The following is a 15234-nucleotide window of genomic DNA, read 5'->3' as shown; positions in this document are numbered from 1 at the left end:
TCCCTTTGAATTAGTGGTTTTGTATTTTTCAAGTAAATATCCAGTAGTGCAATTACTGGATCATAGGGTAGCTCTATTTTTAATTTTTTGAGGAATCTCCACACTGTTTTCCAGAGTGGCTGCACCAGTTTGCATTCCCACCAACAGTGCAAGAGGCTTCCTTTTTTCCACTTCCTCATGAACACTTGTTACTTGTGTTTTTTATTTTAGCCATTTTATTTTAGCCATTCTGACCTGTATGAGGTGATCTGTCATTGTAGTTTTGATTTGCATTTCCCTCATGATGACACATTGAGCATCTTTTCTTGTGTGTATTGGCCATCTGGATGTCTTCTTTGGAGAAATGTCTGTTTGTGTCTTCTGTCCATTTTTAAATTGGATTATTTGTTTTTTGGGTGTTGAGTCTTTATAGATTTTGGATCACTAACCCTTTATCAGATACGTCATTTGCAAATATCTTCTCCCATCCCATTGCCTTTTAGTTTTGTTGAGTGTTTCCTTTGCTGTACAGAAGCTTTTAATTTTGATGTAGTCCCAATTGTTTATTTTTGCTTTTGTTTCCCTTGCCTCCAGAGACCTTTCTAGAGAAAAGTAGCTATGGCTGGGTGCTTGTGGGGCTCAGTGCATTAAATGACCACCTTTGGCCCAGGACCCTGGGATCAAGTCCCACACTCAGACCCCTGATCAGTGGGGAGTCTGCTTCTCCCTCTGCCTGCCACTCCCCCTGCTTGTGCTCTCTCTCTCTCTCCCTTTCAAAAATAAATAAATGAAAATTCTTTTTTTTTAAGATTATTTATTTATTTATTTGACAGAGAGAGAGAGAGATCACAAGTAGGCAGAGAGGCAGGCAGAGAGCGAGGAGGAAGCAGGCTTCCTGCTGAGCAGAGAGCCCCATGTGGGGCTCAATCCCAGGATCCTGGGATCATGACCTGAGCTGAAGGCAGAGGCTTAACCCACTGAGCCACCCAGGCGCCCCATAAATGAAAATTCTTAACCAACTTAGCTACCCAGGCACGCCTTAATAAATGAAAATTCTTAAAAAAAAAAAAAAAAAAAGTTGCTATGGCCCATGTCAGAGAAATTACTGCCTGTGTTCTCTTCAAGGACTTTTCTGGTTTCAGGTCTCACATTTAGGTCTTTTATCCATTTTGAGCTTATTTTTGTGTGTGGTGGAAGTGGTCCAGTTTCATTCTTCTGCATGTGGCTGCCCAGTTTCCCCAGCACTATTTGTTGAACAGATTCTTCTTCCCATTGTATGTACATTCCTCTTTTATCGAAGATTAATTGACCATGTAATTGTGTGTTCATTTTCTGTTCTATTTTATTGATCTGTGTTTCTGTTTTTATGTCAGTACTATACTGATTTAATTGCTACAGCTTTGAAATATAACTTGAAGTCTGGAATTATGATACCTCTAATTTTGTTCTCCTTTTTCAAGATTGTTTGGTTATTCAGGGTCTTTGTGGTTCCATACAAATTTTAGGATTGTTTGATCTAGCTCTGTGAAACATGCTGTTGATATTTTGAGAGGGTTTGCATTAAATCTGTAGACTGCTTTGGGTGTTATAGATATTTTAATATTTGTTCTTCCAACCCTGAGCATGGAATGTCTTTCCATTTCTTTGCATCAACTTGAATTTCTTTCATCAGTGTTTTATAGTTGTCAGAGTACAGGTCTTTCACCTCTTTGGTTAAGTTTATTCCTAGATATTTTATTGTTTCTGGTGCAATTGTAGATGTGATTATTTTCTTAATTTCACTTTCTGCTATTTCATTATTAGCGTATAGGAATGCAACAGATTTCTGTACATCGATTTTATATCCTACAACTTTACTGAATTCATTTATCAGCCCTAGTAGTTTCTTGGTGAGTCTTTAAGATTTTCTGTACATTGTATCATGTCATCTGCAAATAATGAGAGTTTTACTTCTTCCTTACCAATTTGGATGCCTTTTATTTGTCTGTGTTGTCTAATTGCTGTGGCTAGGGCTTCCAGTGATGCTAGTGGACATCCTTTCCTTGTTACTGAACTTAGTGGAAAAGCTCTCAGTTTTTCTCCATTAAGTATGATGTTGGCTGTGGATTTTTCATATAACACCTTGATTATGTTGAGATATGTTCCTTCTAGACCTACTTTGCAGAGGCCTTTTATCACAAATGGATATTGTACTTTGTTGTATGCATTTTCCACATCTATTGAAATAATATGGTTTTTATCCTTTCTCTTATTGATGTGATGTGGGATTGTTCTCTTAATTTCACTTTCTGCTGTTTCATTATTAGTGTACAGAAATGCAAAAGGTTTCTGTATGTTGATTTGGTACCCTTAAGTTGATTTTTTTTTAATATTTTATTTATTTGACAGAGAGAAATCACAACTAGGCAGAGAGGCAGGCAGAGAGAGAGGAGGAAGCAGGCTGTCTGTGGAGCAGAGAGCCCGATTCGGGGCTTGATCCCAGGACCCTGGGATCATGACCTGAGTCGAAGGCAGAGGCCCTAACCCACTGAGCCACCCAGGCGCCCCACCTTAAGTTGATTTTTTTTTTTTAAGATTTTATTTATTTATTTGACAGAGAGAGATTACAAGTAGGCAGAGAGGCAGGCAGAGAGAGAGAGGAGGAAGCAGGCTCCCTGCTGAGCAGAGAGCCTGATGCGGGACTCGATCCCAGGACCCTGAGATCATGATGTGAGCCAAAGGCAGCGGCTTAACCCACAGGCACCCTTAAGTTGATTTTTTAATCGAAAAAAACACAACTCTCAGCTGGAAAAATAAACATGTGAGCATGTAAAAGGATAAAAGGTTAGGATATTTAAGAAGATGAGCTTTATATGACTTTAGAACAAATTAGGAGGCAACAATACTTAAAATGCTATGGTACCAGCAAAAGATTACACATACAACTTATTGAAAGAGAATCACTTGCCCAGACATAGAGCCTATCATATATCAAAATGCAAATATGTGATAAAGGAAAGAATGAGAAAGTGCTAAGAAATGTTATAATTATTTAATAAATGTACCTGACATAGAAATATTTTAAAAAATTGGGAGGGGGAAATCTATTGAGTAATACATCATACTATATAAAAAAAAAAATACAGTGTAGAGTACCCGGCTGGCTCCATCACTAAGCGTCTGCCTTCGGCTCAAATTATGATCCCAGAGTCCTAGGATGGAGGCCCACATCGGGCTCCCTGCTCTGCGGGAAGCCTACTTCTCCCTCTTCCACTCCCCTCCTTGTGTTCCCTCTCTCTCTGTCAAATAAATAAAATCTTAAAAAAAAAAAAAATACAGTGTAGGAGAATTAAAGAGTCAAACATCAAAAATCAAATCATGGCTAGAAGATTCCTAAATTAAAATTCAAAACTTGTGGGGTGCCTGGGTGGCTCAGTGGGTTAAGGCCTGTGCCTTCGGCTCAGGTTGTGATCCTAGGGTCCTGGGATTGAGCCCCGCATCGGGCTCTCTGCTCAGCAGGGAGCCTGCTTCCTCCTCTCTCTCTGCCTGCCTCTCTGCCTACTCGTGATCTCTGTCTGTCAAATAAATAAATAAAATTTAAAAAAAATAAAAATAAAATTCAAAACTTGCATCAAGAATACACAAACAGCTTGATTACACAAACAGTTACAACTTCGACATGTCGAAAAGTTGTTAGAGCAAGCAACAGCAACATATATTATGATCCAAGAGTAATAACCTCAAAGAAATTGGTTAAAGAAAATCCACACAAGTATAGACAAAAGATTAGAAGAAATAACTCACAATAGAAGAACTTCAACTAGAAAAACAAATTCCTGGGAAAATTCAGGGTCAACAGCAATCAAAGAGATTCTAAATAAAGCAATAACAAAGAATCACTTAACTATGAAATTTATAGAAATGTTAATACCTAATATCGGTGAAAGGTCACTTATAAATTATTGGGGGCTACGTAATCTGACCTTTCTAGAAAGGATTTAACAAATTACATGAAGAATCACAATAATGTTTTACCACCTGACCCAGAAATCCTATTTGGAGAATTCATATATGATGCAAAAGAAAATACAAAGTTGCAAGCCATAAAGATGTTCATAAATCATTATTTATCCTGACAAAGTAAAAAACAAATACTCAACAGCTGAGGAATTGTTAAGTGTGATGTAGTCATTGAACCACATCTGGCATTAAAAATGGTTGCTAGAAAAAAAAATTTAAATAAATAAATAAATAAATAAATAAATTTTTAAAAAATGGTCGCTAGAATGTCCACAATAGCCAAACTATAGAAAGACCCTAGATGTCCATCAACAGATGAATAGATAAAGAAGACGTGGTATATATGTACAATGGAATACGCAGCCATCAAGAGAAATGAAATCTTGCCATTTGCAACGAGGTGGATGGAACTAGAGGGTATTATGCTGAGTGAAAGAAGTCAATCAGAGAAAGACAATTTTCATACGATCTCCCTGATATGAGGAATTTGAGAGGCAACGTGGGGGGTGTTGGGGGTAGGGAAGGAAAAAATAAAACAAGATGGGATCGGGAGGGAGACAAACCATAAGAGACTCTTCATCTTACAAAACAAACTGAGGGTTGCTGAAGGGTGGTGGGGAGCAATGGGGTGGCTGAGTGATGCACATTGGGGAGGGGACATTGGGGAGGGTATGAGCTATGGTGAGTGTTGTGAAGTGTGTTAGCCTAACAAACGATTCACAGACCTGTACCCCTGGGGCAAATCATACATTATATGTTAATTTTAAAAAATGGTTGCTAGAAAAGCTAGCAACATAGTTTTGGATAGTTCCCACTGGACTCAAATCAAAATTCTGGTGTCTTGATGGTTAAAAACAAATAAGCATCCCCCTTTCCAGAATTCTGCCTTAGCCTGGATTCTTTATAGCTAGAGGTACTAGTACACATATGAAGAAACTGGAAGGGAATAAAGAAAAGTCATTGCTTTACTGGGTTGCTGGGATTAGGGATGCCTTCTTTCTCTCTGTTCCGATGAACTGTGCTATATTGTTCTTACTAATTTTAAATATAGTGCTTATTTAAGAAATGACCTCTAAAAAACAAATAAAAACAAAAGAAAAAGAAATGACTCCTTCCTAATTTAAACAATAGATAGTTCCTCATTTACATAATAGGACTAATAATAGTACCTAAAGATAAAGAAACAAAGGCCCAGGGAGGTCAAAGCAACTTGCTCAAGGTCATTCAGTTTGTGACAGGCCCTACCAGGCCTCAAAGCCAGGTTGTCTAACAAAGTCTGTGTCTAAACCACAAGAATATACTGTCCCCTGTGAGTGTACCACACAACATAAGCAAAAAATGAACAGCCAAGAGGCTAGATTTGTAAAAAGACCATCACTAAGTCCCAATGGCTAAATAAGTGGAGAACACATGCACATAACTCACTTGGGAGGAAATGCATCTTGTTTGCTAACCCTGTCCTAGAAAAAAGCTTATCTGACCCTCCCTCATGCTAGCTACCAGGCCCTCCAGTCCTGGCCCTCATCCCAACCCCAGGGGCCCAAAGCACCTGTCTGTGCTGTGCTTTATCAGGGAAGTCATGGGGACTTTGCAGTGGGGACCCCTTCAACCCAGGCCGCCACACTTACATGATCAGCCATGTTGGTGTGGCCTCCTGCGTGGATGAGGGTCCGGGCCATGTCTTCAGAGCCACCGAGGACTGCATAGTGGAGACAGCTCTGTTTTTTCTAGAGGGAAACAGGCATCAGTGCCCTGTCCTGAAAGTCCCTCACAGTGGGGCTTTGGTATCCATTATTCCATTTGTCTGTCTGTCTGTCTGTCTGTCTCTCTCTCTCACACACACACACACACACACACACACAAACACACACCCCTCCGGGATGATTACCCTCTTGAACCCTGAGGCTGGAGAAATCAATGCCTTGCCCAGGCCTGGTGACTAGTAAAAGGAGCTCACCATGGTCCCCACTTCCTGTCACAAACTGCAGAACATACATCAAAGCCCACACAACTCCTAGGCTGGTAAAGACATGCGGGGTATACTCAGGTTTTCAAAGAGGGGAGCAAGTAAGATTTGCCAGCACAAAGCAAACTGTACCTGGTACACACAACCCTGCCAGAGCTGGTCTCAGCCGTCCAGTCGGGAGCCGGGAAGCACTGGGGCAAGGCTTCATCCCGATGGGCCTTCTGAGTGCCCCCTTTCAATCCAAGCCCACCCCCAGCCAAACAGCAACCCACATGAACTACCCCGCTCCGCTCCACCAGGCGGACCCCTCTAGACGACCAGCTGTCCCAGACTGCCCAGACTGTTCCCCAGGACTTTCAGTTTGAAAACCAGGGCAGTGTGAGGCAAATTGGGACGAGCTGCTCACTCTCCCAAAGTCCTGTCTGAACTGTGCACAGAGTGAGTGGGAACTAGTCCACCTCCCAGCCGGAAATGTAATCACTTTGAGTCAGCCCCCATTTCAGAGGCCCTGCAAGGGGTGAGGTGTCTAGATAGAATGTGTCCCCTGCCAGAAACTGCAAACTAAGGCGAGAGCACAGGGCCCAGGGCAGTGGGCAGCTCCAGCCCTGCCCATGTCCACCAGATGGACACGACCTCCCCGGTCCCTAAACTCCTATGCTGCTACTGCTGGGGACATGGGCTTGACACTTCACCTCTACGTCCCCTCCCAGTCCTGAGCACTGCTCTGGGAGTAGAGAAAGGGCTGCTGCTCAAAGAGGAGCACCGCGCAGATGTGAGGACGCACGGGGGTTTCCCTGGGGCAGCTACTTTCCCCCTCAGGGTGGCTCTTGGTCCCATCCCAACACCCTAGGGCAGCAAGGTGTACCTGCTAGGGAAATTCTGCAAATTAAGTGTTTTGTGACTTACGAAGTAGTATTCACATTTGGGCGAGGTTAACACTGATGTTACTGAATTTACATTTGCCATTTTGCTACTTATTTTCTACATGTTTCCTGTCCTTTTTGTTCTTCTGTTTCTCCTTGATTGCCTTCTTTTGTGTTAAACATTATTCGCATACTATCTTAATTCCCAGGCTTTTAAACTGTTTTTGCTATTATATTTTATTTATTATTATTGCTTTATTATTGAAATTTAGAACATATAGAGAATTCCAAACTCTGAAGCTATTCAATCAATGAAGAGAGATTGTCATTGATCTAAAAGTAAAAAGCAAAACAAAACAAAAAACGGCAACTCCCTACCTAAGGCCACGATACCCCGTTCCAGGACACACAGAGAATTTCCAGTGGCTGCTTAAGGAGTCAGTAGTGAGGGAGAGAGGAGGCCTGTCCTGGGCTCCAGCTCTGGGCGCTAGGGTGGCTCATGCACAGGCAAGGCAAACCTCCCAGGCCATGAGCTCTGCAGTCTAGGGAACAGGCTTTTCAGCCTCAGCTTGGCTTTTTGCTGGCTTGTGACCGGTGAAAGTCACTGGATCTCTCTAAGCTTCTGATTCTTCATCAGCATAACAGGGGGAATTTTTCTGAAGTAACTTGTAAAGGGGGCCCACAAAATATCAAGTACCCAGCAATAAGAAGACACAAACAGGTGTCAAGCTTCTAGCACCCCTGAATGCTGGGAGGTATATTTACTCCTCCCAGCAATGGAAGAACGTGACTACATAGCGTCCCCATTTTATAGCTGGGAGATGAGGCTCATCGAATTGAAGTGACTTGCCCTCGGTCACAGGGCTCAGCAGCGGAAAAGCCAAGAGCAGACCCCCGGGGCCTGAGGCCTGAGGGCCCCTAATTTACACACATTCAGGAATCATTAGCAAGGTTAGAGTTAGGGTTCAGAAGCCGAGGGCAGACATCCGTCCCCCGGGGGAGGACTGACTACCTGGGTGAGGGCATTCACACAGCTCCCAGCCTCAAGGAGCAGCTGTACACAGTCGGGGTGGACACCTTCAGCCGCCGCGTGCAGGGCAGTCAGACCTTCCTGAAACACACGGGGCGAGTGTGAGGATGGCAGGAAGGTTGAGGCCAGACAGATGAGAGGACCCCTTGCGCTAGGGCTCCAGAGCGCTAGGAGCTCTCCATGGTCACGCTACTGAGGACGACAGTCTGGGTCATTATCCATGGTTCTCTGAGCCCCATACCCGATTTTCTCACGTTGAGGAGCATGTGATACATTGGCTTCCGCCTCCACATCCCTGCTCAGGGTCTCACCCTCCAAGCTGCCCCGCCCCCTGCCCTCGGTCTATGCCTTCTCACTCCAGGAAGCCTCTAGCAGGGGACAATCAGGCTGCACCTTGGGCCGTCCGTTCCTCGAAAGCAGGGAGCAAGCAAGCGTCTCTGCCGCTTCTGGGCGGTGACTCACCGCGTTCTGCTCCTCCAGGTCCAGCCTGATGTCCACAAGCCGCTGCAGCACAGCCAGGTGGCCCTGGCCGGCAGCCAGGTGAAGGGCCGTGTTCCCCTCCTGCAGGCAGAAGGGCCCCCGAGGGACTGGTAGAATCACAGACCCTTGAAGGCCCTGGGGACCTGCTGGAAATGCCCCTCATTGTATAGACATGGAAACTGAGGTCCAGAGAGGGGAAATGACACATCTAGGGTCACAGAGCAAGTCTATGAAAAACTGCAGCCCCGAATGCTGGGCCAATGTCTCCCAGCCCCTGAGAAATATGCCTCGAACTACAGCCAGGGGCACTTCCAAGGTCCAAGTCTTGGTCTTTCCTTCACTTGAAGGCAGACACAATACGTGGGGGTAAAAAAATCCCTACTTTGCATGCCCCTGTCTAAAGCCAGTCCCTCCTTGAGCCATCCGAGATCCATCCCCTCCCCCTGCTCAAGGCCACAGCTCCAAGGACTGTCCTTGGCACTCAGGATGTGCCCAGGCAGCCAGCTGCATGGCCCAGTTCAAGGTGGTAGCTTCTCATTGAAGACTGTGGCCCTGCTGACCACACTATTTAATACTGCAACTCCAGGGGCACCTGGGGGGCTTAGGCAGTGCCTTTGGCTCAGGGCACAATGTCGGAGTTCTGGGATCGAGCCCTGCATTGGGGCTCAGTGGGGAGTCTGCTGCTTCTCCCTCTGCCCATCCCCTTATCGCTTGTGCTGTCACTCATGTGTGTGCTCTCTCCCTCTCAAATAATAAAATCTTAAAATAAAGCTGCAACTCTCAGGGGTGTCTGGGTGGCTCAGTGGGTTAAAGCCTCTGCCTTCAGCTCAGGTTGTGATCCCAGGGTCCTGGGATCAAGCCCTGCATCAGGCTCTCTGATCCGCAGGGAGCCTGTTTCCTCCTCTCTCTCTCTGCCTGCCTCTCTGCCTACTTGTGATCTGTCTGTCAAATAAATAAATAAAATCTTTAAAAATACATATAAAAAAAAAAAACCTGCAACTCTCACCCTCCCGTCCTCCTGATCACCTGATCTTGCTGGACTTTTCCTTCCCTTTTCCCCCCATAGCACTGATAAACTAACACACTATAATTTGCTTGTATACTATGCTTATTGTTTATTGTCTTACTCTTCCTGCTAGAACAAAAACACCTCAAGGGCAGGGATTGCTATTTTTGTTCTCCAGCGTTTCCCCAAGTGCCTAGAATAGGGTCTGGGGCATGTGGCAGACATTCAGTAAAATATTTGTCCAATGAGTAAATACTGTGATGGAGAGACTGACATGTGACTCCTAGCACTTGAGAGCCACAGGGCTGGTGGCTGTCTCACACTTGAGAAGTCTAAAGGTGATGCAACACAGCCAAGGGAGATGGCTCCCCTGGGTGTGGCAAAGGGCACGCTGCTCTTTGTATCAGAAGTGGCTCTTGCCAAGCGCAGATTGGGGTTGTTCTTAACGGGATCTTTCTGCTGGGCAGCTGGAGGCTCAGTCAGTTAAGGGTCCGACTCTTGATTTCAGCTAAGGTCATGATCTCAGGGTCCTGAGATGGAGACTCATATCAGGCTCCAAACTTGGTGGGGAGTCTGCTTCTCACTCTCCCTCTGCCCCACCTTCCCCTCTAAAAATAAAGAAATCTTTTTTTTTTTTTTAATGGGATCTTTCTGCAGAGGTCAAGTAGATGGTGAAGGGGGTCCCAGCAAAGAGGAAGAAAGCTAGAAGAGGCTAGCCAGAAAAGCAGATTCCCCAGTGAGCCAGAAGCCCAAGACAGGGCTCCATCCCAGCACCCCAGGATCACGACCGAGCTGAAGGCAGATGCTTAACTGACTAAGCCACCCAGGTGTGCCAATATGGGCAAGCAATTTTGAAAGCTTCTTTCTAGAATTTCTGATTACAAAATTCTAGGTAAGGATCAAAGCTGGGCTTTTCTTGCTTTCCAGTTTGTGTGCCCCCACCCTCCTGGCACCCTGAGTGCAATCCTATTATTACCCCTGAGCTAGATGCATCCTGGCAGGGGCTGTCCTTCACTCCTTTCTGTGCTCCTGGTTCCTGGCCAATAGCCATCACAACATAGCCCAGAGCATGACCTGCTTAGCCCCTTTCCAGAATGAAGGAAATCAGCCTGATTTGATTCTCAGGACTAAGAGGATGAGTGTGAACAGCTGGATTCCATGCAAACCCCAAGGGCTCAATGCCTCAGGAGGCAGTAGCCCTGGGCGGGGCATCAGGTTGCTGGTTCCAAACCCAGCCCAACCTCTGTGTTGCTCTGTGACCTTGGCTAAAGCATCCCCCTCTCTGGACCTCCCATCTATAAAACGAGAAGGTCGAACGAGTCCCCAGTGAAGGACACTTGCCATTCTAAGCCCCTGTGTGCATTTGCCTATCATTAGCTTATAAACAGAACTCCTCTATCCCGGCCAAGCACATTAATCAGAAGATTAATAATGGAGTTTGTCCCTTTATTGGAGCGTTGTTTGGAATTTGCTGCAACATACTTGCCTAATGATTCACAATGGCCCACTGATAAGAGTCATTTTCAGGATAGTCCCCACTGGCCCAGCCCTCAGCTCTCCTCAGACTGGTGAAATCCTGCTTGAAGCTCTCCACCCTCGGCCAACTGCTCCCTCCTCCAGGCTTTCATCCTATTTCTGTCATGACCACTTAGATGACTAAATGACACAGAAGGTAAATAACCAGGAGGTACATGGCTACCACCATCCCCTAACTCTTCTCCTCACTCCCAGCACCAGACAGCCCCAAGGGCATCAAAATCCTGTCAAACCCACCCTGGCAGCACCACCGGCCAACAGACTTGCCATCCCAGCTCCCCACAGCTGGCCACAACTTTCTACCAATGTGGCTGCCCAGGCTCCTTGAGTGAAAACCTGTGTCTCAGAGATCTTTGGGCTCCTCACGTGAGCGCAGCACAGGACGGGCCCATAGCACTCGCTCGAAAAATGCCTGCCAGACAAACATCAGACCCTCTCTGGTCCTTAAGCCGTCTACCCCTCCAGCATGCCGGCGCCAGAAGTTGGTGCAGGTCAGCCGCCAGCGCCCACCCTGGTCAGGAGCCCAGAGCTTGGACTGCCCCTGGAACCCAGTTATAGTACCTTGTCTTTCACACTGTGGTCACAGCCAGAGCCCACAAGGAAGTCCAGAGCATCCAGCTGCCCGTGCTCGGCCGCCCGGTGGAACGCCGTCCTTCCCAGCTGACCAGGTAGGGAAGAAAGTGACCCTTCTGTACCCTGTAGGAGGCACACTGCCCACCTAGCCACCCACTCAGGGCTTGCAGGGGCCTCTCTTGCCTCAGGAACTCTCCCCTTCCATTGCCCTTCACACCTGACCTGGAAAGCCCAGACCCAACTTTCCAGCAAGACCTACTGGGTCGCCCCCCCTACCCCCAGCTCACTGAAATCCTTCTGTGGCTCCCTGCTGCCTGCTGAATACAGGACCAATTTCTAAGGTGTGAGGTGGTGGAAATTTCCACAAGGGGCTCCCAACATGGCCTTGGCTCCCCCTCCCAAAATTCCAGTCCATCTGAACTCACATTCAAAGGGCCTTTTTCCAGTTCTAAAGCCCTAACAGTGTTCTTCTATTTACAAAATCTCCCTGCTTTCCAATCTTACCAACAAAATCCAGTTTACTCACTAAATGCCACCTCCTCTAGGAAGCAGGAAGCAGTGGCTCCCATCTCTCTAACCTGTCCTCTCTGAGGGAACTGACCATTTTCCTCCTGTGTCCCACTCATTTGTGCCCTAACACCCCTTCTAGACCAGCAGTTCCCTGAAGTGGAGTCCAATCTGCACTACCCATAGCTCAAAAGGATGTACTCAAGGAATGGGCAAGAGTGGCCCCAGGAGCCCCAAACCCAATGGGAAGGACAAGCAGCCTCGAGGCCACTCTCACTTTGTCAGCATGGTCCAAGGGCATGTCCTCCAGGTCCTCCATTATGAACGCCAGCACCGGCACGTGGCCTTTTTGGGCTGCACAGTGTAGTAAGGTCAGGCCGTCCTGGAAACAAGGTGGTAGACCAGGGTGGTCCCTACAGTCTATGAAGAGGGCCCTTCTCACACCCTGGCTCTCTCACAGACGGTGAGTGTTTGCAACCCAGAGCACAGCTTTCCCATGGAAACAACACAGTATGTAAATGGAGATGGGCCCCTGGGCCACCACAGGTGCCCACTCAGCCTCACTGGGGCTGGTGGGAGTCAGGATGCCAGAGTCCCAATCCCAGCTCCAGCACTGGTCAGCAGTGCAGTGTGGTCTTAAACAAGTTATCTGTACCTCCACGAGCCTCCATTTTCTCCTAGGTTAAATCAGGATAACCCCAGACTACCTCAGTGGGTTGCTGAGGGGGTTGGACAGCATCACCTACAGAAAGTTTTTTATACCCTGATAAATAACTCAGGATGTAAGGTGAGGTCGTACAGCATCGACAGTCCCTAGAATACCCCACCCCCAGAACATTCTTCCATGTTTACAACATCTGCTTGTCTTGATAGGGCCCCACATGAGAAATAAGGTGACTAAAGTCCCCAGGATCTGTCTCTAGGAGGTCACCTCCTCACGTTTGGGGAGGGCTGAGAGCTGATGGGGTCTGCAGGGTCTAGGAGGTGTTGAAAAAGGAGAAAGTAGACTCATGATGGAGTCACTTGTGCTAAGGCCCACCCACATCACCATTCCTAACCTAACTACAGCCTCAGCCTCTCCCAGATAAGTAATCTTTTTTTTTTTTTTTAAGATTTTTATTTATTTATTTGAGAGAGAGACAGTGAGAGAGAGCATGAGAAGCGAGAAGGTCAGAGGGAGAAGCAGACTCCCCATGGAGCCGGGAGCCCGATGCGGAACTCGATCCCGGGACCCCGGGACCGTGACCGGAGCCGAAGGCAGCCGCTCAACCAACCGAGCCACTCAGGCGCCCCCAGATAACCAGTCAGTCTGGAATTTCCTGGTTAACACTGGGGAAGAAATCCACCTGACAGACCCCCCCACCCCACCCCCACCACTGGCCCCCAAAGGAAGGTGATCTTGCCTAAAACAATCCAGTCTTTGCTAGAATAACTTCCTTGCCTCACTGCCTTTTGCCTATAAAAGTCTTTCATTTTGCACAGCTCCCCAGAGCTCCCTTCTGTTTGCTAGATGGGATGCCGCCCAATTCATGAATCATTGAATTAAGCCAATTAGATCTTTAAATTTACTCACTTGAATTTTGTTTTTTAACAGAGAAGTGGCCACAAAAGAGGTGTAGGCTGGAAAAAGGTCTCTTGGACCCAGAAGCAATATTTAAGTGAGGGACATTTGCAAATCCTACGTTTATAGCCCAGAGCTTCTACCAAGGCCTTGCATTATAGCTGGAGTGTTTGGAGCCCTGTTTTTCAAATGGATTGAAACCATCGATGGGTCATAAAAATCAATATACTGAATGATGTTGTACATTTTGACAGTGCTTTGGATTACACTGGAGTAAAATCTGTCAAATCTCAGTGACTATGAACTTAAGATTTCTATATTTCATTTTAGGTAAAGAAATTGAATTCTAGTTAAAGTTATGCATGCTGAAGTATTTAGAGGTAAGTATAGTGATGTCTGTAATTTATTTTGAAATGATTCCAAAATTTATAAAGAACTCTAAAAGCTCATCAATGAGATATTAAACAACCCAATTAAAAAATCATTTGGACACAAAGAAGGTATATGGATGGCAAATAAGCACATAAAAAGATACCTAACATCATTAGTCATTATTGAAATGCAAATTAAAACCATAGAATTTTTTTTTAAGATTTTTATTTATATATTTGACAAAGAGAGAGACATCACAAGTAGGCGGAGAGGCAAGTAGGGGAGGGGGAGGGGGAGCAGGCTCCCCGCTGAGCAGAGACCACCCCCCCTTATCAGCTTGATACTCGATCCCTGGACCCTGGGATCATGACCTGAGCCAAGGCAGAGGCTTAACCCACTGAGCCACCCAGGCGCCCCTAAAACCATAGAATTTCTAACAATAGAGTAGGTAAGGGGGTAAAATGCTAACATTCCAGTGGAGAAACCTGGCTAAGACCACATAACCACATGATCAAGTGTGAAATTATGGTTTATAATAAGAAATATGTATTTCGTCCTGTTTCTGGCACAGAGCTCCTAAAATCCTTGGAATTTTCTAAGTGTACAGAGTGATTAAAGTGTCTATTGTTATGTTAATTTGCTGGCAAGGAAAGCCCAAGGTAACCTGAAGATGGGGGCTGGTTTCCTGGGAAACCAATTCAATTAGAGGGTTAGAACTTTCAGTCCCACTCCCTGACCTCTAGGGAGGGGAGAGAGGCTGGAGGTTGAGTCAATCACCAATGACCAAGGACTTAATCTATCAAGTCAGTGAAATGAAGCCTCTATAAAAATGCAAAAGGACAGGGTTGGGAGAACTTCCAGGTTGGTGAACAAAGAATGCATCCACAGGCTGGATCCCACACTCCTCAAGGACAGAAGTTCCTTTGTTCGCGACCTCACCCAGGTGTCTCTACATCTGGCTATTGATTTGTGTCCTTTAATATCCTTTGGAATAAATTTGGGATCCAGTGAGTAAACTTGTTTCATGAGTTCTGTGAGCCCCTCCAGCAAATTAACCAACCCTAATGAGAAGGTCATGGGAACCTCTGATTTATAGCCAGTCGGTCAGAACCCCAGGTGAGGGACTGACTTCTGTAATGGGGGTGGTCTTGTGGGACTGAGCCCTTAACCAGGGGAATCTGATGCTATCTCCAGGCAGATAGTGTTGGAATTGGGCTAAATTTGTGGGACACCCAGTCGGTGTCCATTGAGAATTGAACTAACTACTTGTGATATGGAAAAACACACACATTGGAATTGGGGTCAGAATTGGATCAAGGTAACATCACCAGTGACAGGCCATATTGTTACTGATATCTCTTC

At 46.0% G+C, this 15234-nt stretch overlaps 1 protein-coding gene across 4 annotated transcripts in view; it reads right to left on the bottom strand.

Annotated features, from left to right (window-relative positions):
- Positions 1-15234, bottom strand: part of ANKDD1A (ankyrin repeat and death domain containing 1A) — a 43926-nt gene that overhangs the window by 16757 nt on the left and 11935 nt on the right. For 3 of the 4 annotated variants that reach the window (XM_059180796.1, XM_059180798.1, XM_059180795.1), the window contains exons 5-9: positions 12217-12321; positions 11421-11519; positions 8300-8398; positions 7820-7918; positions 5607-5705 (exon numbers count right to left, since the gene is read on the bottom strand). In XM_059180796.1, the coding sequence (XP_059036779.1) occupies positions 5607-5705; positions 7820-7918; positions 8300-8398; positions 11421-11519; positions 12217-12321 (501 nt within the window). The remainder of the gene's footprint in view (positions 1-5606; positions 5706-7819; positions 7919-8299; positions 8399-11420; positions 11520-12216; positions 12322-15234) is intronic. The other variant, XM_059180797.1, reaches the window with a different exon arrangement.

The sequence above is a fragment of the Mustela lutreola genome, chromosome 7 (assembly GCF_030435805.1).
Source record: "Mustela lutreola isolate mMusLut2 chromosome 7, mMusLut2.pri, whole genome shotgun sequence".
Lineage (NCBI taxonomy): Eukaryota > Metazoa > Chordata > Mammalia > Carnivora > Mustelidae > Mustela > Mustela lutreola.
The sequence above is the reverse complement of the archived record's forward strand: the minus strand, read 5'-3'. Positions and strand labels throughout refer to the sequence as shown.